Genomic DNA, 23,755 nt, shown 5'->3' with positions numbered 1-23,755 from the left:
GTCTTTCTTGTGGAAAACCTAATGCGGCCCAGCCTCACCCAGACTCTGCCTGCAGCGGCCCCCAGCTAAATTGAGTTTGAGACCTCTGTCCTACACCATAAATCAGTAAGAGAGGGTACGACCTCTCTCATGGCCCCAAGTGGTGTGTGCATGCCAGAGCACTCTGGAAGGCACACAGAGTCTTTACACACTACTAAGGATCAATCCTCTATCATTATGCAATCAATTATACAACTCTAAGCATATATGAGTAAATATTTCTAAGCATAAATGACAATCAACAATATAAACCTTACAGCTGGTTTTAATAACAACATTTATTTGTTTCTCAAATGAGAAAGAGCTATCGAGAAACACTCCTAAATCTTTAGTTCTGAACTTTTCCAGTAGGCCAAGGTCAACATTATTAGATAATGCTAATTCTTTTCCCTTACATTATAACAATGTGAGGAGTTAATGCTAAGTATACTGCCATTAGCGGCTAATTCTAATTAGGGGTGAATAATTATTAGTAGCTAATGCTAATATCGTTTTCTCTTCCCTTTTAACAATGTGAACAGCTAGTGCTAGGTAGGCTGATGCTAGCAGCTAATGCTAATTTGACGTGAATTAGCATTATATTAGTGAGGAGTTAATGCTAAGTAGGCTGCCATTAGCTGCTAATGTTAATTTTAGATGAAAAAGCATTAGCAGCTAATGCTCATATTGTTTTCCTTTGCTTTGTAAGAATGACAGCAGCTAGTGATACGAAGTCTACCATTATTAACTATTGTTAATTTGATGTAAATTAGCATTATCCGATAATGGTAACCCTTTTCCCCTGCATTATAACGATGTCAGGAGTTAATGCTAAATAGGCTGCCATTAGGGGCTAACTCTAATTAGGTGAATAATTATTAGCAGCTAATGCTATTATTGTTTTCCCTTTTAACAATGTGAGCAGCTAATGCTAATTTGATGTGAATTAGCATTATATTAGTGAGCAGTTAATGCTAAGTAGGCTGCCATTATTAACTAATGCTACTTTGACGTGAATTAGCATTATGTGCTAATACTAATACTGTTTTCCCTTTTTAACAATGTGAGCAGCTAATTCTAAGTACGCTCTTGTAAATAGGTAATTCTAATTTAGTGTGAATTAGCATTATTCAATAATGCTAACACTGTTTTCTCTCACTTATTAAAAATGATAGTAGCTAATACTAATACTCTTTCCCGTTGGGTAACAACGATGTGAGGAGTTAATGCTAAGTAGGCTGCTTTTAGAGGCTTATTCTAATTAGGGCTGAATAACTATTAGTAGCTAATGCTAATATTGTTTTCTCTTTCCTTATAACAATATGAGCAGCTAATGCTAATTTGATATGAATTAGCATTATATTAGTGAGGAGTTAATGCTAAGTAGGCTACCATTAGCAGCTAAAGCTAATTTGAGGTGAATAAGCATTAGTAGCTTATGCTAATACCCTTTTCTCTTGTTTTATAATGATGTGAGACGTTAATGCTAAATAGGCTTCCATGAGTGACTCCTTTCCCTTGCATTATAAAGATGTGAAGAGTTTATGCTAAGTAAATTGCCATTAGCAGCTAATGCTAATACTGTTTTCCCTTTCTTTATACAACTTGAGCAGTTATTGCTAAGTAGGCCACTTTTCTCTGCTAAAGATTTCTGTGACCATGATAGAAACTCTGATAAGCTAATGCTGCTAAGCTAATGCTGTTTATGGGCCCTGTTAGAATCAATATTTCATTCTCATTCTGTTGTTTGAGAACAATAACAGAAAAATGTGCACTTCAGAACAAATTTATTGTGAATTCAGCTGTGAATGTACAGTTTGTCATTATTTTAGCTTCCATTTCCAAATGTTAGCTGACACTTTATTAGGTACACTGGCATCTATATCAGGTACACCTGTGACCTAAATGTTCCTGCAAACAGACTCCTTGGAGACCCCTACATAAATATCCATGAACTATCCAGCTAGACTAGTGTGTCTGTCCCTGAAAATATTCCTGCATGTGTGATTGTTCATGTGTCATCTGCAGGAAACAAACAGGAAGTGAGTGAAAGACACGGGAAATGTTTCCAGCTCTTCCTCCTCTATCAGACATTCTCTCCATACCTGAGAGTGTCCAGTCTCCAGCCTGGATCCTTCAGTCCAGCCGACAGCAGCTTCATTCCTGAGGGACCTGGATGATTGTAGCTCAGGTCCAGCTCTCTCAGATGGGAGGGGTTGGAGCTCAGAGCGGAGGCCAGAGAAGTACAGCCTTCCTCTGTGATCAGACAGCCTGACAGACTGCAGACACACAAAACAACAATCTATCTGTCAACAGTTGTTTTCTCTTTGTCACAATAACATCTATCCATTTACATCCATTCAATGTAACTTTATTTATAAGTGACAATACCCAATGGACAACAACAGTCATCTGAAGCTGTTTAACAGTGTAAGGTAACCGCCACCAGTGTGAGCAGCACTTGGTGATGGTGGGAAGAAGAACTCCCTTTGACACAAAGATCCTCCCAGTGAAAACAGGCTCCAGGAGGAGCATCTACCATGACTGGTTGCAGGGTGAGGGGAAAGAGAAGAGATGAGCTCAGAGAGACAAGAACAAAACAGAGAGACAAAAGTTAAGGACATGCAGTAGTGACATATAAAAGCATCAGGAGTGAAAAGAGGGGAGAAGAAAGCAGAGCATCATGGGAAGTCCACCAACAGCCTGAGCCTATAGCAGCATAACTAAGGGATGGTTCAGGGTCACCTGATCCAGCTCGAACTATAAGCTTTATCAAAAAGGAAAGTTTGAAGCTGATCTTCAAAGTAGAGAGGGCGTCTGTCTCCTGAACTCAAACTGGGAGCTGCTGCCACACCCAGTCCAACATAGCCAGGCTTTCTTTGCTGCTTTGACAAAACCTCAAATCCCAGTCAGAGACGATGAGCATCATCACAGTGATGATCATTTCTCTGTAAACCAGGCTTTCTGCTTCAGGATCTGTGCACGCTCACAGAACAAGGAGACCTTTAAACATCATTTCACTAAATGGATGGACTGAGCTCAGCCTACAGATGAACTGGTGCCAGAGATCATAAAGAACATCAAACAGTCAAATTCAACACTTTAATGGAAATATGAGATTAATGCTGCAGACAATCATGAAGCTGCTGAATTCATGAACATCAAGAATGCAGCGAGTGGTAAAATAAAGATTTGACCTCAGTGTGCTCAGTGTTCCTGTCTATTCCTAACATATTCCTAACATGATAGCTGCACTTTAGAGCTCTAAAACTGGAACTGACACATGTTTAAACTCTACATGTTACTCAGTACATTCAGTTCTGACACTCGCCCACAGTCCAACAAAGGAAACATGGAGATCACATCAGTTTGTCACCAAAGTCTAATTATTAGGGCAACTTAACCTGTTATTATCTCGTTAACTCATTAACTGATTAACGTCAGCAATTATTTTAATCACAGTTTTTAAAATCATGATTATTGTGAAAGTGCTCACTGGCTCTGAATATAAAAGCCATGGGTCACAGGAGGGATGTTGATCAGTGCTGGCTTGAAATGGGCGTCATTATGCGTCTCAGCCAATGGGAGCATTGAGGGTGGGCCTAATACTACTGCAGCGCTCACATGACCCAGGACAGAAAGAAAGGGGCGGGGACAGAAACATGGAGACAGGTACAGATCTTTGACATGTTCATTTTGAACTGTTCCAGGAGGCAGTGTTGATACAACTAAAGTTATCTGTTGTTGAAGAAGTCGGTCTGAGGAACGTTCTTAGGATCAACAAATGACGGCATGTATGAGCCTCAAGACGCAGCATCACAAGAAGAACACATGAGCTGTAGAAAAAGGAGAGACTACGAAAGCCACGGCGTTACAACGTGCACCAGCTGTTGGTCTCTCTGGAGACTACTGGGCGTGGCTGTGTAACCATGGTTACCTGGGAGTTACAGAAACGTGCAGAACATGTGATTCATGTTGCACAGCAGTGGGACATTTGAAATTAAGTCAGCACACTCAGTACAGATAGTGCATCAAATACGATGCTGCTGCCAGACGTCTGCCTTTGAACACGTCCCTGCATCGCGCACAACACCAAGGTTGCCATGGCAATCACAGCTGACAGGGACAAAGTGCACAGCTGGAAGCCTGCAGGTACATTTAACATGATGTATTTCTCAGTGTCCTGTCTGTGTGTGAGAGACAAACAGCCTCTGTATGTGTGTGTAAATACAGCATGAATATGTAGAGGACATGTTTGTGGATATAAGTAAATGAAAGCTCTGCGTCATTTGAATCTTCTTGTTTCTGTTGCAGGTCTGTGACTGAACTTCTGGGAGGAGAAACGTTGGTTTCATGCTCTGTGATTCTGTGTTTTGTCATCTCTCTCAGGTGATGGACAGCTCAGATGATGACCCCGCCTACGTGGTCAAATTCAAGTCTACATTCAGAACAGACCTGGAGACATGCAAGCAAAATGCCAACATTGTATATGTGAAAACTGCTGCTGGAGCCAGATTCAAGGAGCTCAAGTGTTTACCCAGATCTTACTGAACTCACTGCAGGAACAGAGGGTTGTTGGAGGGAAACCTGTGGAAGCAACAACATCCGAGCCACCAGAGAAGAAGTTGGCCCTGTTGGTGCTTCATCAGAGTGTGAACAGGAGGAAGACTCAGCTGAGAACAGTGTGGTGGATACAGAGCAGAGCCCACCATCAGTACAGAGGCCTGTCCATTAGAGTGCTGCTCCAACATGCAGCACATGTACTTGGCCACAGCTGCAACATCTGTACCTGTGAAAGCTTCTTCTCTGTTGCTGCTCATATTGTGCAGAAGAAGAGAGTTTCTTTATCATCAGAAAATGTCAGTGAGCTTGTGAGTCTTAGCAGCTGGCTCGGTGCAGAGGAGGAAGAACATGTCAGTCAGAGGAAGATAAATGCAGTTCATGTTGTCAACTCAACCTGGACTGTTGAAAGAGTTTTTCTTTGTCTGGTTTCTGACTGAGATTCTCCAAAGGAAATCCAGCACAAACACACACTTCACACACTCAAAGTCCTGCACAGTAAATGAGCTGATGAGCGTTTGTGCTGCTGCCTGATAACAGAACAATAGTTCTGCTGCTTCCTGTTCTGCAAACACACATTTATAAATGTTCACTTGCTGTTGATCAAAGGTATGTTGGTGGCTCTGGACGCTGAGGGAACTTTGTAAAAAACTAGATCAAATGTTAACGTCCTGGCAGAGGCAAAGAACTTTGATTTGATATTTGATTAGATTCATGTTTCAGCTCAGACTGACAGAAATATTTGAACTGCTGCTGTGTTAAAGGGAACACTGCTGTTAGAAAGCACCTGATCTGTTTCTGCACACTGAATGTTGCACTTCTCATACTGCAGTACTATTACAATAAGTACACAATGCACTACTTTTGAACTCATGATTGAATGTTGCTGTAACAAAGCCATTAATGTGATTCACAGTGTTCGTGGTTTCCCAGCACAACAAATGATTGCACAAGTGTGACTGATCCACTTTCTAATGTGTGTGTAGCCCACACTGTGTGTCACTGTGTCACAGGTGAGTCTGTGTGTCCAGGTTCTATGAGGACAACAGGATATAGTGACTGAGTCCAGCAGCTTAAAGTCTGACTCCATCCTCCATTTAAATAACTCACAGCAACAACTGAATAGCTTTGCCTTTGTGTAGCTGACACTTCATTTTAATGTCCTTCTATTCTGGTTCATCTGGTCTCAGTTTCTATAAGCACACAGGTTTCATCAGGGACTCTATGACCTCAGTGATCTTTGCTGGGCCTTAATGCTCTGAACAAAGCTGCACATCACAAGACTAAATAGAAATGAATCAGTCTTTCATTCTCACTGCTGTTTGACTTCAGCTCTCAATGTCCCACCATAACCCATGGAAAGAATTACTGTCCATCCAGGCTGCTGAACATGAAGCTGAAGAAGGTGGAGTATTGTGAGGGCTGATGGAGATGATGATGAGGAATCCAGGAGCAGTGGGTGGATGGCAGCATCAGCATGAAGGATCAGTGTGAGAACACATCATCATCCACAAAGGAAACCAGTCTGAGTGTCTGACGCTCTTGTTAGAAAGACGCAGTCCCAGCAGTTAGCTTGTCTGCTAGTTAGCTGAGAGCTAACTCACTTGTACATTGAATACCAAACTGTGTAAACCAGGGGTGTCAAACATATGGCCCGTGGGCCAAATCCAGCCCTTGACATAATTTCATATGTGAAATATTGATGAATTTTCAGGCTTGCTGATAATCAATGTGAGCACGGCTGAGATTTTATTCTGATGAGCAAACCATGTGGCCAATCACTTTCAGAGACAGACTGGGATCATACCATTATGTGAAAGAGGACGGAAATGTCCCATAGACAGCAAGGGTAGTGGTAGAGACCAGTACACAGAGAAATGGGAGCTGTACTGAAATGCAAGCGTGTCAGGAAAGAGTGAAAAGGCAAAATGAGCAGCATCTGGCTGCATTTCAGTGATATTGGAGACCACAAAGCTGAGTGCAACATTTATACAGGAGATATACAGGAGACGCTGAGAGTAGAACTGATAAAATTAGGAGCTGGCTAAAGTGAGACCCATTTTTATTTCCACCCATTTTCCACTGTGGAGGACAAAAGGTTTCAAACTGGTCCAGGTCTTAAACCTCACGTGTTCTTCCTAATAGCAGTAAATGGATAAAAATAAGGCTTTTATGAAAACACTGAATAAAACTTGCTGCCTTTAAAAAGACTAAATGTACAGTTCAGTATTGAATACTACATAAAATAAACTATATATAAAGTGTGTCTGAATGGCAGAGATGCAGAACTATGTGCATATAGCACAGAGCCACGGCTCAGTGTCTGAATGAGTCTCACAGACCTGAATGTGCTGTTGAAGCCATTTATAATTATAACGTAATTCTTTACTCGTTTGATCTGCTCCTTACCACAAGCCACCAGACGTAGAAGGTTTTGGACTTTTAACTATATTTTCTGAAGTTTTACAACTTTTCTTACTGTTAAAAACCTCGTTATGGCCATTCATGCTGTACAAAGTAATTAGACATGTGTGGTATCTACAGAAACGTCAGCATCTCAGCTAAAAGTTCACAAAACCATCTCAACAACCACCAAACAGCTAAAACAGCAGGTGAACAGATCACACAAAAAAGATGTAAACACAAATCCCCCTGATCATCTGTTTTTTAAACATGAAGCGTCGTTTTGGACGTTCATTTACTGCTGGTTCAGTGAATTTTGGTTGGACAGTGATGAAACCTGCAGCCTCAGAATCTGTGAGAAGTCTGCTTTCAGCACCCAACAGCATTGTTGTGTTGTGTGCTGAGGATTCACCTCTGCAAACTCATCACTGTTTCACCATCATGTTTCTACTTAGACAACAACAAAGGAAGCAGTTCCCAGGAACTACTTCCTGTCTTGTTAACATAAGAGTACGTTGCCCTTCAAAACACCTCCACTTCTCCTCTTATTAGAGGGCTGCCTTATTATTAATCTGCTAATTCTGTCAGTTGATGAAAGAAAAATGCTTGATCTCACCTGAGAGTTTCCAGTGTACAGCGTGGACTCTTCAGTCCTTCAGACAGAAGCTTCACGCCTGAATCCTTCAGGTTACTGTTACTCAGGTCCAGCTGTCTCAGATTAGAGGTCTGAGAGCTGAGACCTGAGGCCAGAGCTTCACAGCTTCTCTCTGACAGGTCACAGTGACTCAGTCTGAAAAATAACAGATAAACAATTACAAAAATAAAACACTTATGTTGAAGTGTAATGAGATACTATTATTTTTAGCAATATTTCATCTTGTTTTGTCAGGAAACTGAGCACTGATGCAGAGCAACATGTGGAGAGAATCAGAGGAGAAGAAGTGAAGAGAGAACAGCAGTAAAACAACACTGAATTGTTCAGTGTGCTTTTGATATCAACAGAATGTGTCAAATTTCTTTATTTTGTATTTGTTTTAGTAGAATTGATGATTATCACTTAGATAACAACCACAGGCCAGGTCTAAATTGCACTTTGGTGACAATTACACCCAGAAATATTTCAGAAACGTGGACAATTTGTGCTCCATTGTATTCAGTATTGAACAAACTGAGTACCGATGACCACTTAATATTTTTGATATTTTATTTGAGTTGTTCCACCTGATCTGTGTTAACTAGAATAAACATTTAAAAGCTAAAGCTATGATCACATATGTACTTACAGAGCTTTGTTGGAGGCTTTGACCACTGGCAGCAGCCTCAGAAGAGCCTCCTCTGAAGCAGAGTATTTCTTCAGGTCAAACACATCCAGATCTTCTTCTGATGACAGTAAGATGAAGACCAGAGCTGACCACTGAGCAGGAGACAGTTCATCTGTGGAGAGACTTCCTGATCTCAGGGACTGTTGGATCTCCTCCACTAGAGAACGATCATTCAGTTCATTCAGACAGTGGAACAGATTGATGCTTTTCTCTGCAGACAGATTCTTACTGAGCTTCTTCTTGATGTACTGAACTGTTTTCTTGTTGGTCAGTGAGCTGCTTCCTGTCTGTGTCAGCAGACCTCGTAGGAGAGTCTGATTGGTCTGCAGTGAAAGACCCAGGAGGAAGCGGAGGAACAAGTCCAGGTGTCCATTTGGACTCTGTAAGGCCTTGTTCACAGCACTCTGGTAGAAGTGTTTCTTTGCAGATTCTCCTGTTTCAGACTTCTTGGATGTTGTTTGTTGTTGTTCCAGCAGATTGAGTCCAGAGTTGCTGAAGGTCAGATGGACATGAAGAGCAGCCAGCAACTCCTGAACACTCAGATGGATGAAGCAGAACACCTTGTCCTGGTACAGTCCTCTCTCCTCTTTAAAGATCTGTGTGAACACTCCTGAGTACACTGAGGCTGCTCTGATATCGATGCCACACTCTGTCAGGTCTGATTCATAGAAGATCAGGTTTCCTTTCTGCAGCTGATCAAAAGCCAGTTTTCCCAGAGACTCCATCATCTTCCTGCTCTCTGGACTCCAGTGTGGATCTGTCTCAGCTCCTCCATCATACTTGACCTTCTTCACTTTGGCCTGAACCACCAGGAAGTGGATGTACATCTCAGTCAGGGTCTTGGGCAGCTGTCCTCCCTCTCTGGTTTCCAGCACATCCTCCAGAACTGTAGCAGTGATCCAGCAGAAGACTGGGATGTGACACATGATGTGGAGGCTTCGTGATGTCTTGATGTGGGAGATGATGCTGCTGGCCTGCTCCTCATCTCTGAATCTCTTCCTGAAGTACTCCTCCTTCTGTGGGTCAGTGAACCCTCTGACCTCTGTCACCATGCCAACACAGTCAGGAGGGATCTGATTGGCTGCTGCAGGTCGTGTGGTTATCCAGAGGCGAGCAGAGGGAAGCAGTTTCCCCCTGATGAGGTTTATCAGCAGCACATCCACTGAGGTGGACTTTCTAGGGTCAGTTAGGATTGTAGTTTTGTGGAAGTCCAGAGGAAGTCGACACTCATCCAGACCATCAAAGATGAACACAACCTGGAAGTCTTCAAAGCTGCAGATTCCTGCTTCTTTGGTTTCAGTAAAGAAGTGATGAACAAGTCCCACCAAGCTGAACTTTTCCTCTTTCAGCACATTCAGCTCTCTGAAAGTGAATGGAAATATGAACTGGATGTCCTGGTTGGCTTTGTCTTCAGCCCAGTCCAGGCTGTATTTCTGTGTTAAGACTGTTTTCCCAATGCCAGCCACTCCCTTTGTCAGCACTGTTCTGATTGGTTCATCTCTTCCAGGTGAGGCTTTAAAGATGTCTTCTTGTCTGATGGTTGTTTCTGGTCTGTCTGGTTTCCTGGATGCTGTTTCAATCTGTCTGACCTCATGTTCATCATTGACCTCTGCAGTCCCTCCCTCTGTGATGTAGAGCTCTGTGTAGATCTGATTCAGGAGGGTTGGGTTTCCTGCTTTAGCGATGCCCTCAAACACACACTGGAACTTCTTCTTCAGGGTGGATTTAAGGTTACGATGACAAACTGCAGCTTGAAGCTCTGAATGAGAAGAAAAATAAACACTCAATTCCAAAAAGAACTAATCTTTAAAACATGTTGCTCCATCTTCCATCTCTGGGAAATGTTCATTTATCCAGCAGCTTAAATCTTTAGATAAATCCTCTTACTGCTCTGCAGACGGTCAGCCAGCTCCTCCTGCTTCATTCTCCTCAGGAAGTCCACTGTGATCTTCACAAACGCCTCTCTGCTGCTGCTCCTCTGACTCTCTAAGCATTCTGGGTAATCTGGACTCAGAACCTTCTGGATCTTCTTCAGCTCGTTCTTCACAAAAGTGATGATGTTGTCCTCCAGCAGCTGGAACAGAATATTTATGAATGAGCCAATCAGACTGAAATCATGGAGCCAAACATCAGATCCATGTTGGACACACTGACGATCCACTGGTCTACAAAGAGCAGCATGGAGATGACTGTGAACAGAACAGATGTAACAGTAGTTGTTGTGCAAGTACAGACCATAAATATGGAGTCCAGCTGTGTTTGATGCTGCTGGGCAGACTGACCACTGGGAACCTCTGAGCTCTGCTGCTCCACTCTGTGGAGGAACCATGAAGGATTAGATCAACACAGGATAAAGATCCAGGAGTTTCTGCTCAAATAACTTCATCTGAATCAAGTCTGTCAAGTTTTAAACTCTCAGATTGTGAACATATCAGTAATTTTCAGTCTGTTTTCATGGACGTCCTTTCAGTGGTGATGTCAGGGATGATTTTGAAGAAGCTCATCAAACTGAACCATCAGCAGATCACTGCTCCAAAACCAGAACATGATCCGAGTCTCCCTCCACCACCAGAACACCAGCTTTACTAACGTGGTAGATCAGTGTAGTACAGATCAATAACTGATGAGTCATTTGATCAAAATCACTGAGTGCTTCACGTCTGACCCTCTGATGCTTCTGTAGACATTTTGCATATTTAATGAATGTCTGACAGTTTTACATTCATTCTATGAACACAGTGGAAATGTTGTGTTATAGTCTCCATGTTGTTTCCAGCATCATAAATTCTTAAGTTCAGAAAATTCGATTCTTTCTTCACAGCTGAAAAACAACAACATTTATTCTCTATTGAAATCTGCATCGTCCACTCCAAAGGTCACAATCTGAAGGTAACATCTGGTTTTGTTCCCTGTGGTTAACTCTGAGCATCAGTATGGTGGGATTTATCCACTACATCCACACCACTGTGGTTCAGTGTTGTCCTGATGGAGTAACAGCAGCCAGTATGATCCAGGCTTTAGCTGCTGGGTCTCTGTGTGACCTCTCAGACTGTTTAACAGATCAGACACAAAGAGAATCAGAGCAGCTCTGTTCTTTAAAGACAAACATGAACCCACTCAGGTCACACTTTCCCCACAGATATGAGCATCACTGTCCTCAAACAGCAAATGACCAAGTCGAACATTTGGATCTTTTCTCTTTCATTGTTTTCTTTTTAATGAATCTTTGTAACAATCTGAGGATGTTTCAGGTCATATTTATCCAGGAAACACAAACATGTAAAGGAGTCATCACAGCTCTCTGACCTCGTTGCTCCAGGTTCACCACTGAAGAGTGGAACGTTGCCTTTGGACCAGTCACTCCTCACAGACGGACAGCTGGACCCTGCAGACTGTGACCTCTGACCTCTGCAGACACAAACATGATTGAAGCAGCTGTGATCACACAGACTGCAGATAATGCAGCTGTTTCCTGTCAGTAACATCCTCTTAGATTAGAGTTCAGCTTTTTACAGGAAAACTGGACAAAACTGATTTTTGTTACAAACTCATTTTCATTTCCTCTCAGCTCACAAACACAGTCAGACAATCAACCAGAGTCAACACTGATTATAATGTCAGTGCAGAATTATTTCTGTTACTCAGTGAGTTCAGCTCTCTGACCTCGTTGCTCCAGGTTCACCACTGAATTTTGGATTTTGACCTTTGGACCGGTCACTCCTCACAGACGGACAGCTGGACCCTGCAGACTCTGCTCTGTCCTCCTCTTCCTCCATCATCATCTTCAGTCAGTCTGAGAGGTAAACCACAAACACTCAGTGAGTTCACATTAACAGGAGGAACTGAGTTACAGTCGCTGACCTCTGACCTGTCATGTGACCATGAAACCAGGTCAATATGTCTGTAGGTTCAGTCATCCAGGTCATGTGATCTAAGGAGCTTGGAGAGAAAAGAGACGTCTTTAAGTTTCTGGAAGACGTTTCATCTGAGAAGCTTCTTCAGCTCTACAACCAAACAGTGGAGAGTCCCAGATATTTAAACCTGAGAGGGAAAGAAAGCATGTCGCTGACCCACCACTGATGTTATTTCAAGGAGGAAACTGAGAGCCTTTGCACCAGGAGCACAAACATCAGCTCCAGCAATGATCCACTGATGTGTTTTTATTCCATGTATGAATGTTGTTATTGACAGAGATGACGTTTGTGTGTCAGTGATGCAGTGACTGTTGTTGTTACCTGTACAGGCTGGTTAGACTCTATGAAACAGATCATACAGATCTCTGCATGTTAGAAGAGACTATTAAAGGTCATGAATGAGACAAAGGCAGGGAGGCGTCCTTTACAGCTAAACAGCAGAGTGAGAGAACAGCCAGCACCTCTACATTTATCACATTATACAGCACATGTATGATACTGACAGGGATGAGAAGAATTTAGTGATTCTGATCCCATCATTGATATTACTTATTGATTCTCAGTAGCTCTGCTCTGACAGTCACCACCATCACTGAGCAGCATATCAAAGACATTTGTGCACATTAACTGCATGTTGTGGCTCAAATGTTTGTGCATGTTGGAGGCATTTCCTCTTTGTTGTGATCAGTGTTGGTCATTACCAGAGATGGGCAGTAACGCGTTACTTGTAACGCGTTACTGTAATCTGATTACTTTTTTCAAGTAACGAGTAAAGTAAGGGATTACTATTGCAAAATCGGTAATTAGATTACCGTTACTTTCCCGTAGGAACACTGCGTTACTGCGTTACTAAAACCGTGATTTTTTTTGCGAGAATGTCTCATTGACGTTGGTGACAGCAGCTGTGTGCAGATCAACAATGGATAATATATCGAGTGCGGGAGAGAGTATGAGCGTGCAGCGTTTAAAGTGTGGAAGTACTGACCTTACTTTGAGTTTGATTCCATAAAAAGTGACAAAAACATTAGCGTCCATCGTGCGTGGGAAGAAAACTTCTTTTTACAGCGAAAAAAACCCCTAAACTTCCGAGCAAGCACCGAGTAGCTACGACGTGATGGGAAACTCACAGAGACACTCGCGCGGATTCTTCAACTGACCGCAGCACACCTGCACCAGGGTAACCCTCCGCCTACCCTGCTCCTGCTTTACAGGTGAAAATAGAGCAAAAGGACCGCTGAGTCTTTGACTTTATTTATTTTCTGCTGTGTTTTACTTGCATCTGTTTGAAAGAGTGAGTGAAAACACAAAAATGTGCAGAAAATAGGTTTAAATGTTAAACTAATTTATTCAAGTCAGAGAATGTTGCATATAATTAAATGTTTTGCTTGATGCATAAAGTTAAAAGATTAAAACTGATAAAACAAGTTAAAAAAAGAGACTTTTCCATTTGATTACATTTTGTATGATGGATTATGTAGAAAAAGTAGAATTGGGCTGAAAGATCTATCACTTTATCACCTCTTCAGGTTGTAAATCGTGTTTTTAAAAAGTAACTAAGTAACTAAGTAACTAAGTAATTAATTACTTTTGAAAATAAGTAATCAGTAAAGTAACGGGATTACTTTTTTGGGGGAGTAATCAGTAATTAGTTACTGATTACTTTTTTCAAGTAACTTGACCAACACTGGTCATTACTCAAAACAGTCATTATTACACATATTACACAGAACACTTTAATTAAAAGTAATGGAGTACGTTACTTCATTACTCCTCATAACATTACTTTGATGTTAAAATGAACAAATGAGCATGTAACAACATAAAGCTGAGGTACAGCCCCACACACCAACACAGATCCTGATGAGGTCACGTGATGTTTCTCTGAGTGTTTATGAACACAAATCAAAGATGAAACAGCACAAAGACACTTCAAAGTGATTCTACTGTAGAAACATGAACAGGTAGAAACCTGCAGCCTGACTGCTCATCACTTTGTTACCTGTTCAAGTTCAGCAGCAGCAGCTCACTTTATCACGGTGCTGGTCTGGGGTCAGTGTTTACTCAGCTTTAACTAGTGATGTGACGTTCTGTATCGAGGCTTCGAAGCGTGTGTCGAGTAATGGAGGGGGCGTTTCCGCGAAGCGCGTATCCAGGCTTGCTTCATTTATGGGAGGAGCTGAAAATGATGATGTCCGAAGCCTCGCTGCCCGGCTGTACCACGTGACTGGTTCAGGAAGCGGTTCGAACTTTGCCGCGAGCTATGACAGCGATATAAACCCCTCAGACAAAATGTGGGCGTTTGATGGAGAGTTGCGGTTAGTGAGAGTTAGAGACAGTTTAGAAAAAAAAAATCGCCTACGACCTGCCACAGTGGAGAAACTGTTTCTTTTTAACAAAAACCAATGATGTGTCCCCTAAACACTAATCACTGTCCTTGCCTCAATGTTACAAAAGCACAACCACTGTCCACACCTCACCTCACAGTATATGATCATTTCCATTTTAGGCATTTCCAAATAATCATGTTCCATACTGCCAGTATAAATATACACAGTACACTGCATCACTACAATATACATGTTTTACACACTCCTTTTGTTGTTGACATTTACAGGCTGTGTGCAAAAAGGCCACACTCTTCAAATTCATCAGCTGCTCTGCTATCAGTCCACTAGGTGGAGCCTGAAGCACACACGATGCATTCACTGACACACACTGAGTCACTGTGACTGGAAGCTTCAGTCAGTCCAACACGTGTGAACATTTTAAACCTTTCAGTTGATGGACTACTTTTAATTAACTGCTTTAGCCCACTTACAATGAAAATTTAAAAAAATCTTGTTCATGACGTGTGTAGTATGTTAACACTATTGGAAGGAAAAAAAAAACTTGAACTCCAATTTTGAAAACACAACTTTCTTTTTTTTTTTATAAAGCTCTGACTTGTATTATGAGTCTGTGGTCTGGGAGAGAGTCTGTAACTCTGTCTGCAACATACAGTAAATAATGACCAATGTTGGTGATAGAGGATTTTTATTATGCAATATGATCAAGTATAATCAAATGTGCTTTATATTCAAATACAATATAATCAAGTGTGTTTTATTTTCTAGTGTTCATATATTTTCACGTAACTGAGTCTATTTGTTAACACAAACGCAATGTATTCTTTTTTAGTATCTGTGATGTCAGATAAGCATGATAAACTTCTGTATTCTTTACCCCAGTCTGAAAGGTCAGACAGGTTGAGATAATGCCTGAACTCTCCTCCTGTAACTGAAAAGAGGAAGTACTATGTAATCAGTTTCTTACCCTATAAATAAAGGAACAAGACATGCATTCTGTGTGTGTGATTTTGCTGAGAGGCACACACCCATGCGCATGTCTTAAAACTCTCTGATTTGGTCTGCAAGTGTCTTATTTTCTCTTACTTGTGAAAATAAATGTCAAAACCCCTGACAGTTGGGCAGTTAATTATATAGTTACTTCTTCAAAAAAGTAACTGAGTTATGCAAACAAAGTTTTTTGCAGCTGTTTACCTAAAAATGCAGCCAAGGTGTTTTTTTAAAATAAACATTTCAAACTATTTACAGAACAATCAGCTGTTCTGCATCAAATCTGATGCTACACAAATTATTTGTGCCGCTCCAAAAAATAATTCCTGTCCTCTATGAGATGAAGGAGAACAACAGCCTGATACCTGCAGGCCTGACAGCAGCAGATGTGTCACTGCTGTAACACCTGTAACACTCAGCAGTCGCCTCATTGTTCTGACACACACAACAACACTATTGACTACACTACACACTAACTACACACTAACTACACACTAACTACACAAGATTTGCTCTAAACGCCTCAAATCTCTCACATCTCAAACACGCCGTCACTCCGTTTCTTAACAACTAAATGCCATGTTTTGATTGGTTTACTTTAATTTCAATTCAGGTTAGAATTCTTTTTGTGTGCGCAACACAGATTTTCTCTGCGCAGAGACCGTGCCAACAGTGCGCAATTCAGAATCAGAATCAGAATCAGAAAGGGGTTTATTGCCAAATGTTGAGCAGGTTTACAACATTAGGAAATTGCTGCGGTGCTTCAGTGCAAACAAACTGTCATAAATTGCGCTTAAATAGACATGAAAAAAATAAAAGTAGGAATAAGAATTAAAAGTGCTACGTAGAAAGATATGTGCATGAGATATACATGAGATATATACATGAGAATAAGAATTAAGAGTGCTGCGTAGAAAGATATATACATGAGTGCAGGTGGTGATCAGTGCCAAACATGGAATGAATGATGCAGTGACACAGCGTAGGGTCATGTGTTAGTGGCGGGGACAGTCATACGGTTATTGTTCATGAGTCCAACAGCAGAGGGGAAAAAACTGTTCTTATGGCGAGAGGTTCTGGTGCGAATGGACCGGAGCCTCCTGCCTGAGGGGAGCAGGTCAAACAGACTGTGTCCAGGGTGAGAAGGGTCAGCTGAGATCCGAGCTGCACGCCGCAGTGTCCTGGAGGTGTACAGGTCCTGCAGAGATGGGAGTCTGCAGCCAATCACCTTCTCAGCAGAGCGCACAACACGCTGCAGTCTCTGTTTGTCCCTGATAGTGGCTCCAGCGTACCACACGGTGATGGAGGAGGTGAGGATGGACTCGATGATTGCAGTGTAGAACTGCATCATCGTCCGTGTTGGCAGGTTGAATTGCGCACGTGCGCAGCTTAGAGGGAACATTGCTCACAAGGTGACTACCAATAAAAATGAGTGTGCTTCACTGTCAGAGCTACGGTGATTCAACCAGTAGGTCGAATGACTTGATAATAAAAATGTTTATTTGATGCTTTGCATTGAGGCGCATTGTTGAATTTGCAGGGACACAATAACCACAGATCAGTTGTTCAAACCACTACAGTAGGGAGCCATGTTATGAATAATAATAATACTAATAATAATGTTAATTTAAGTAATTGTTTTTGACTGAACATCACATATAATGTAACAAGCAGAAAATTCAGGTTAAGTGCATTATCAGCATTTGGAGGAGCTCCTTATCCTTCACTGCTCACCTCTTACAAAGTGTTCACACAGTTTGCTAGCCTCTGTCAGCCTGCTAGCTATGCTAACAAGTCTACTACACACACTTGACTCGGTCACATGACAGACAGCAGAGATAGCTGCTCTGCTAGCTAAGCTAACTCATGTTAAAGGTCAAAGAAATGAGGCGATGCTGCTGGGAGTTACGTCACAGACTAGCAGAATTTAGTTATTCAGCATAATATTTAATCCTTATTATCTCCTCCTCTCACCTCTGTTTACATCTAAAAACAAGAAAATTTAGCCAACAGTTTATTAGCTTTGGTGAAATTATAAACAGGCATCAGCGCAGTCACCTATACTGTGCTTTAATGCTAGAGCAGCAGGAACACCAGTTAATCTAAAATCTCCTTTTCTCTCTGAAACAAAGTGACAGCAGGCTGAGTCAAAGACAGAAACCTTATTTAAACACCAAATATTCACTTCCTGATCCAGGATTCAAAGAGGACGTTGAACTTACTCAGCTTCTTCCAATGAACGTCTTCACTCTGCAGCTCTCTGCTGTCTGGACCAGGTCTGTGTAGAAACAGAGAAAATCCTCTGCTTCTTCTCCGTCAGCAGTCGTCTGTGTCTGCAGACTGCGTCACATTAAACACTTCACACCAGCAAAGAGGCTGAAGCTCACAGGTCAACGGTCAGCTGCTGCACTGTGTATAACAATTCACTTTTGAACAGTAGATAGCCTGTAGGCGTCTCTGCAGTGATAAACAGTTTACACATTAAACACTGAACCATAAAAGAAGCTTGAGCTGCAGCTCACAGGTCAAAGCTCAGCTGCTGCACCCAGTTATGAGTTTAAATAAATCATTAATCATGATCTTTTCCCTCTCAGCACTTTCACTTGGCCTTGGAGTGTTTTGACTGAGCTACACTGTATGTTTCAAATGTGGTAAATAAATTGGGAGTTAGGGCTGGGCAATATGGCCTAAAATCCATATCGCGGTATAATTTGAAGCATGTGCGGTAACGATATATATCGCGATATATTCTTTTCTTCTGTATAACGTATTTTCCACACTATAAGGCAGACTTACAATCCTTTAATTTTCTCAAAAATCAAGAGTGTGCCTTATGTATGAATTCTGGTTGTGCTTCGTGACCTCGAACCGATTTTGGCTGCAGAAATCTGTTAAAAATGTTTTAGCACAACTTTGGTAAGCCGCACTGCTTGATGGATCGTCAGAGCATTACGGCTGCCGTAGTGAGGAGCTTCACGGAGTAATCTGGGTCCAAAACTCCGACAGCTTCAGGTCCCAAAGTCAAACGAACACTGAGAGTTAAAAACGGTCTAAATTCTTTCATCTTTAATAAAATCATCAGCGTTGCTGCTTTACCAGGTGTAACAATTAAGTTTAATATCCATGAAAACAGAATTTATTAAATTTAACGGAGTTAGAAGTTAACAGGAAGTTAGCGCGCTAGTTTACACCTAAACATTTCATACCATGTTCTGACTGAGATTTTTGAAACTAATTCAAACAGCTCTGCTGTCACTTCTAACATAAATGAAGACAGAAAACTAAACAGCAGTGGCGTTTGCAGGGTTACTGAAGTTGGACTACCTGGTATATAATGTTGTGTTACGTGATTGCTAGCGACACAGCTATGTTAGCATAACATTAGCACAGTGAAGCGGAGGATGAACCCCAACTCTTTTTCCACTCGATAAAAGTTAACGTGAGTGATTCTGGTGGTCAGGGACAAATGCAGTCGCATAGCAGGATGCTGTACACGGGCCAAACTTCAGTCACGAGAACAACTGAGATCATTCATCCACAACACGAGGCTAGTTATTAATATACTGCCACAACATGGGAATAGAGCAGCTGCAGAGAATTCAACATTATTGAATCAATGTTACGGAAGTGGAGGAAGCGCAGTTTTTGGCTTTCCCCGCGTTTCAAAAGTGCTTCATCTCTTTGCTGTGACTGTCACCCAGCATAATTGCAGAGGATAATGGTTTTAACCGCTGCGATGCTTTCGACCAAAACAGGTGCAGTTTGATGACATCATCACATGCGCTGTCGCGATAGAGCGGTATAGTCAAAATCTCTATCGTTGACCAAATTTAATCGATTCTGTCGTTTATTGTTTATATCGCCCAGCCCTACTGGGTGTGATTTTGTTGTATTGGTTTGTTTTTTGGTTTTATGTTTCCATGTAGATGAATGAAGACAGATTCACTCTTACCTTTTCAAAATGTCTATAAGGTAGACGAGGTCTATGCTTTTCTGCCTCTTCACAGATAATCCCAGTGATTTTCCCTTGGTCTGAAATTTCACCTGATCTTGTGATTTTGAGAGTCATCTGCCTTTGAGGCAGCTAACCAAACAGTGTTCTCTAAACTCTAACTTTAATATACTTTGATATATTTCAGATTTCTGAGCTCTGCTCTGACTCCGTGCCAGTAGCTCCTTAATATGACTTTAGTTTGATCAATAATTAACCTGCAGAAAGTTTCTGTTCCCACTCCACCACGCCGAACAACCCTGAGAACAAATAATATGATGTGGGTGTGTCTGCAGGCTTCAGCACTGTGAGCATTAAACACAATAAAAGACTCACAAGTTCCTGCTCAAAGGTCAGCTGCCTTTAGATCAATCATTAACCTGCAGCAGGATCCAGTCTTCTGCCTGTTGTGGTTGTGACAGCTGCTCGTAGGAGAGTTTGTTTGTAGGAGGTGGAGATGTTCTCAGATCAAGTGCGTAATCGTCTCTTTGTGTAGACGCTAAAAGCTGTGAGCCAAAACTCTCTGCTCTGAAACTCTTCACTCAGTCCTCACGCTGAGAGTTTAGAGGCTGAACTTCTTGTTCCTCCATAACACTTTTCATGAAACAGCAGAAATGAGCTTCTGTTTCTCAGCAGTGCGCACACAGAGAACCGATCCTCTCTGCTCAGTCTGAACAAATCAAAGTGAAACGTCAGTGAAAACACAGCTGCTGATCAAACTGTGTCAGATTAATGCCTCAATGTTTCACTGTGAGGTTAAAAAATCCATAAAAATGATTTAAAGAAGTAGGAGGCAGATTTTCACAATAAGAGCACTTTGTTTTTAATTCAGTTAATGTCAAACTGTCATCAACACCTCTGTGTTGTCTCCGTCTCTGAGCAGATTCAGGCATTACTCAAATAATAAAGGCTTTTTTTTTCACTATTATACTTTTCATTAGTCTCCAGGTTGATGATTATAAACAGAATTATTAAAGTTTTTATCATTTCAGGCTGAAAATCAACATGAATTTGATTTTAATCAAAGAAGCTCCTTTAATGTGTGTCATTAAAATCCTCACACAGACTTAAAAAGGCGACATTAACATTAAAATAAATGAAAGAAGCTTCAGCTGAGAGCTTCATGCAGTCATCATCAGCAGCTCATAGCAGTCACAGCTCTTTATTACGCAGCTTTGCAGGAATTAAAGTGGCTGAAGTGTCAGAGTTTGTGTGAGAAGCTGCTTCATGGACAGCTGTACACACGTCTTTATTATTTCTTCATAAATCAAACACACAGGTTTGTCTGCAGATGATTTAAAGTGTGTCGTTGTGCAGTTAAAGCTGTTTGTGTGACGCCCTGACCTCCTGTGAATGAAACAGCCAATCAGATCCATCAGAGAGAGAGCAGGAAGTGTTGTGTGTTTGTGACAGAACAAGGAAACAGTGATGATGATGAACATAAAGGTCCTCTGATGTTTCCTGTTACAGTAACGCTTGTTCATCTGTTGCTCTCCTACACTTTCCTATAAATAAAGGAGAAAAAGTCCGTTTAGTTTCATTTCCTACAGCTCAGAGTTACACTTCACATTCCTGCTGTCACATCAAAAAGTTTCACTTTGGTCCAACATCTACATGTTAACATGAAACACAGACAGACTCAGAACATCTGGAACATCTGCACTTTGACCCAAACTGTTATAGCAGGATATTTTCTACATATTTCTTATGTTGGACCTGTTTGAACTGTAAACGACCTGTAATCATCTGTAAATGGTGTGAGACACACTGAGGCCACCTACAGGGCAGCTGGGGAACAACAGGGATCTGAAATCATACGAGACGTTAGTGAGTGAGAAGAACAAACGGACTTAAGATGGCTCGAAGTGATCAAAGTTGGTCTAAAACAGAAGATAAATCCAAAGCAGCATCAGATGAATGTTACCATTTCCACTTACGGTGCCCTTCATCTAATATGGAAATGTGTTGTTTTTTTTGCCGTGTTGTTGTTCTTCCTATTGTGTTTAGGCCAGAGATGCTCTTCAAACAGCGGACAGACATGACCACATTACAAGAACATGGTGTGAGTCCGATTTGATATTCCAGTCAACGCTGAGAGACCTTAACCAGGAAGTCAGAGGTCAGCTGATGCTGCGAGCAGGAAGTGAACCAAGGGAAAGGTTCACTCTACTCAATCTCAAAGAAAATATGCTGGTATTTGTTGATGTTGATGGTACAATAAAAATATATAATATAATAAATAATAAAATATCATGTGATGATGAGATGTGTTGTTGGTGTTTGTATTTTCTGTAAATGTCTTTTTTAATGTAAATGCTTTGTTCCAGACGGACAGGGAATCAGTTGCTGTACGATGACATCATCTTGATGTTGACGAGGAAGGCGAGAAAAACTAGTTTTGTCCTGCAGATGGCGATCTTGCACCGTGTCCAGAGAGCCGACACTTTGATGGTGCTGCTCTACTCAGCTTACTTTAGCCTGGGTTGGACTCTATATGAGCAGCTTCCACTCTGGTTTCACTCTTAAACACACTTGTTTGATTTCACTTGTAAAAGTTGAAGAATAAATATTTTATTACAAAATTATTTGTTGATGCATTTTTTTAGGGTCAAATATCTTGTTTGATTTGAGGAATGAACTGTTAGGGTGGAAAAAGTGAATCAGGTTAAAATAGTGGTGCTTTATATCAGTGAAGATGTATAATGTAATTTAAAATGTTGATGATGGGTTGTAGTGGGCTTGTACTTACAAAACTGCCTCATTTTATTGGAACGATCCACAGTTGCATCCACTCACGGATGACATCTGACATCATTTGACATCTGGTCTGAACACGTTTGTACACAAGATGCCTCAGTTCTGGATGTTTCCACAGACTCCTCTGTGCACCTAAAGAAAAGGTCAAGGGTCAGCAGCACATGTAGTTGGGACAATTCTTCAGTCGCACAAACTACACAATCATTTTCCTCCAATGACGACTTTTCACTTGCAGAAATGGTCCTGTGTGATTTCCAGGCTGTGATATAAAAACTAGTTCCTAATGGCAGCGACTCACTCAGTAAACATGTGTTTCCTTCACCAACCTCACACACAGATCCAAAAAGATCAGGAAGTGGGCAGTATAGTACAATATGTGTTATTCTGTGCTGCACTGCCCAAACTAAAGATCTGCTGAAGTGTTGGAAATGATCCAGATGTTTATTTTGGACGATACAGCAGAAGATCAGACATGAAAGTGGAGATAACACAGAAGACCTGCAGCAAAGGTCAGAGGTCAGACTGGGCCCTGGATTCAACAATGAGCCAATGATCATCAAGCAGTGACTAAAGCAGAGCCCTGACCTTCTGACATTCATCACACAGTCAGAACAAATGTCTGCTGATGACTTCATCTCATGAAACGACTGATAGATGTCAGTTCATTGATCAGCTGAGCTGCTGATCTTCATCGTCACAGAAACATTCAGCTTGTTTCAATCAGTAAATAACTCCCACTACTCCCAGTTTGAACTGTTCCCACTCAAAATGCTGTGAGAACAATGATCATTGTAGAACTTCACAAACATCACGTGTTGTTTTCCACATGTAAGATCAGCAAACACACAGAAACTTCCTGTTGCCACACACGGCCTCTAAAATCTCTTCCACGCTTTCTGTCTGAAGTCCACTCTCTGTGTCGGATCCACAGGAAACAACAAGATCTTATTAACATGGTTTTCAATGTGTCTCCTTCCAAAAAGTCCAACCAATGAACAAATGTGTGTATTTGTGGAGGCCGAACAAAAGCATGACACATTTCTCTGTTTCTATAAACTGGAGTCAAACACAAACATGAAGAGTTTCACTGACAGACTCCAAAATGCCCCCACAGTGGATCAAAGGGAAATCCTACAGTGTGGCCAGAGACTCTTAATGGCTCCAACATCAACACATCCACAATGTTGGATCCAGTTCTGCCTCACAGAGTTACTAAGACACACCCTCTGCCAGCATCACAACAGCTCCACCTGCTTCACCTGCCTCCTCAGCATCTGTACACCTGAAGAGAAAAGAAAGGCTCCAACAGCTCAAATCTACAAAGGATTCATGAAGTTTCATCCAACAATAACATGTTTGCCTTCCACAGTGTGCTGTTAGACACCACTGTACCTCTGCCATTTCAAAAAGAGCAGCTTGGGAACATTTTGGCTCCAAACACTTTGTGTTTAAGTT

At 41.5% G+C, this 23,755-nt stretch overlaps 1 protein-coding gene across 1 annotated transcript in view; it reads right to left on the bottom strand.

Annotated features, from left to right (window-relative positions):
• Positions 1–1,873: 1,873 nt before the first annotated feature.
• Positions 1,874–23,755, bottom strand: part of LOC143413758 (protein NLRC3-like) — a 97,469-nt gene continuing 75,587 nt past the window's right edge. The window contains exons 3-5 of the mRNA XM_076877187.1: positions 8,265–10,062; positions 7,598–7,771; positions 1,874–2,297 (exon numbers count right to left, since the gene is read on the bottom strand). Of these exons, the coding sequence (XP_076733302.1) occupies positions 2,105–2,297; positions 7,598–7,771; positions 8,265–10,062 (2,165 nt within the window). The 3' untranslated portion in view covers positions 1,874–2,104. The remainder of the gene's footprint in view (positions 2,298–7,597; positions 7,772–8,264; positions 10,063–23,755) is intronic.

This window comes from Maylandia zebra, linkage group LG2 (assembly GCF_041146795.1).
Source record: "Maylandia zebra isolate NMK-2024a linkage group LG2, Mzebra_GT3a, whole genome shotgun sequence".
In the NCBI taxonomy this organism is placed as follows: domain Eukaryota; kingdom Metazoa; phylum Chordata; class Actinopteri; order Cichliformes; family Cichlidae; genus Maylandia; species Maylandia zebra.
This window is presented reverse-complemented; position numbering and strand designations above follow the sequence as displayed.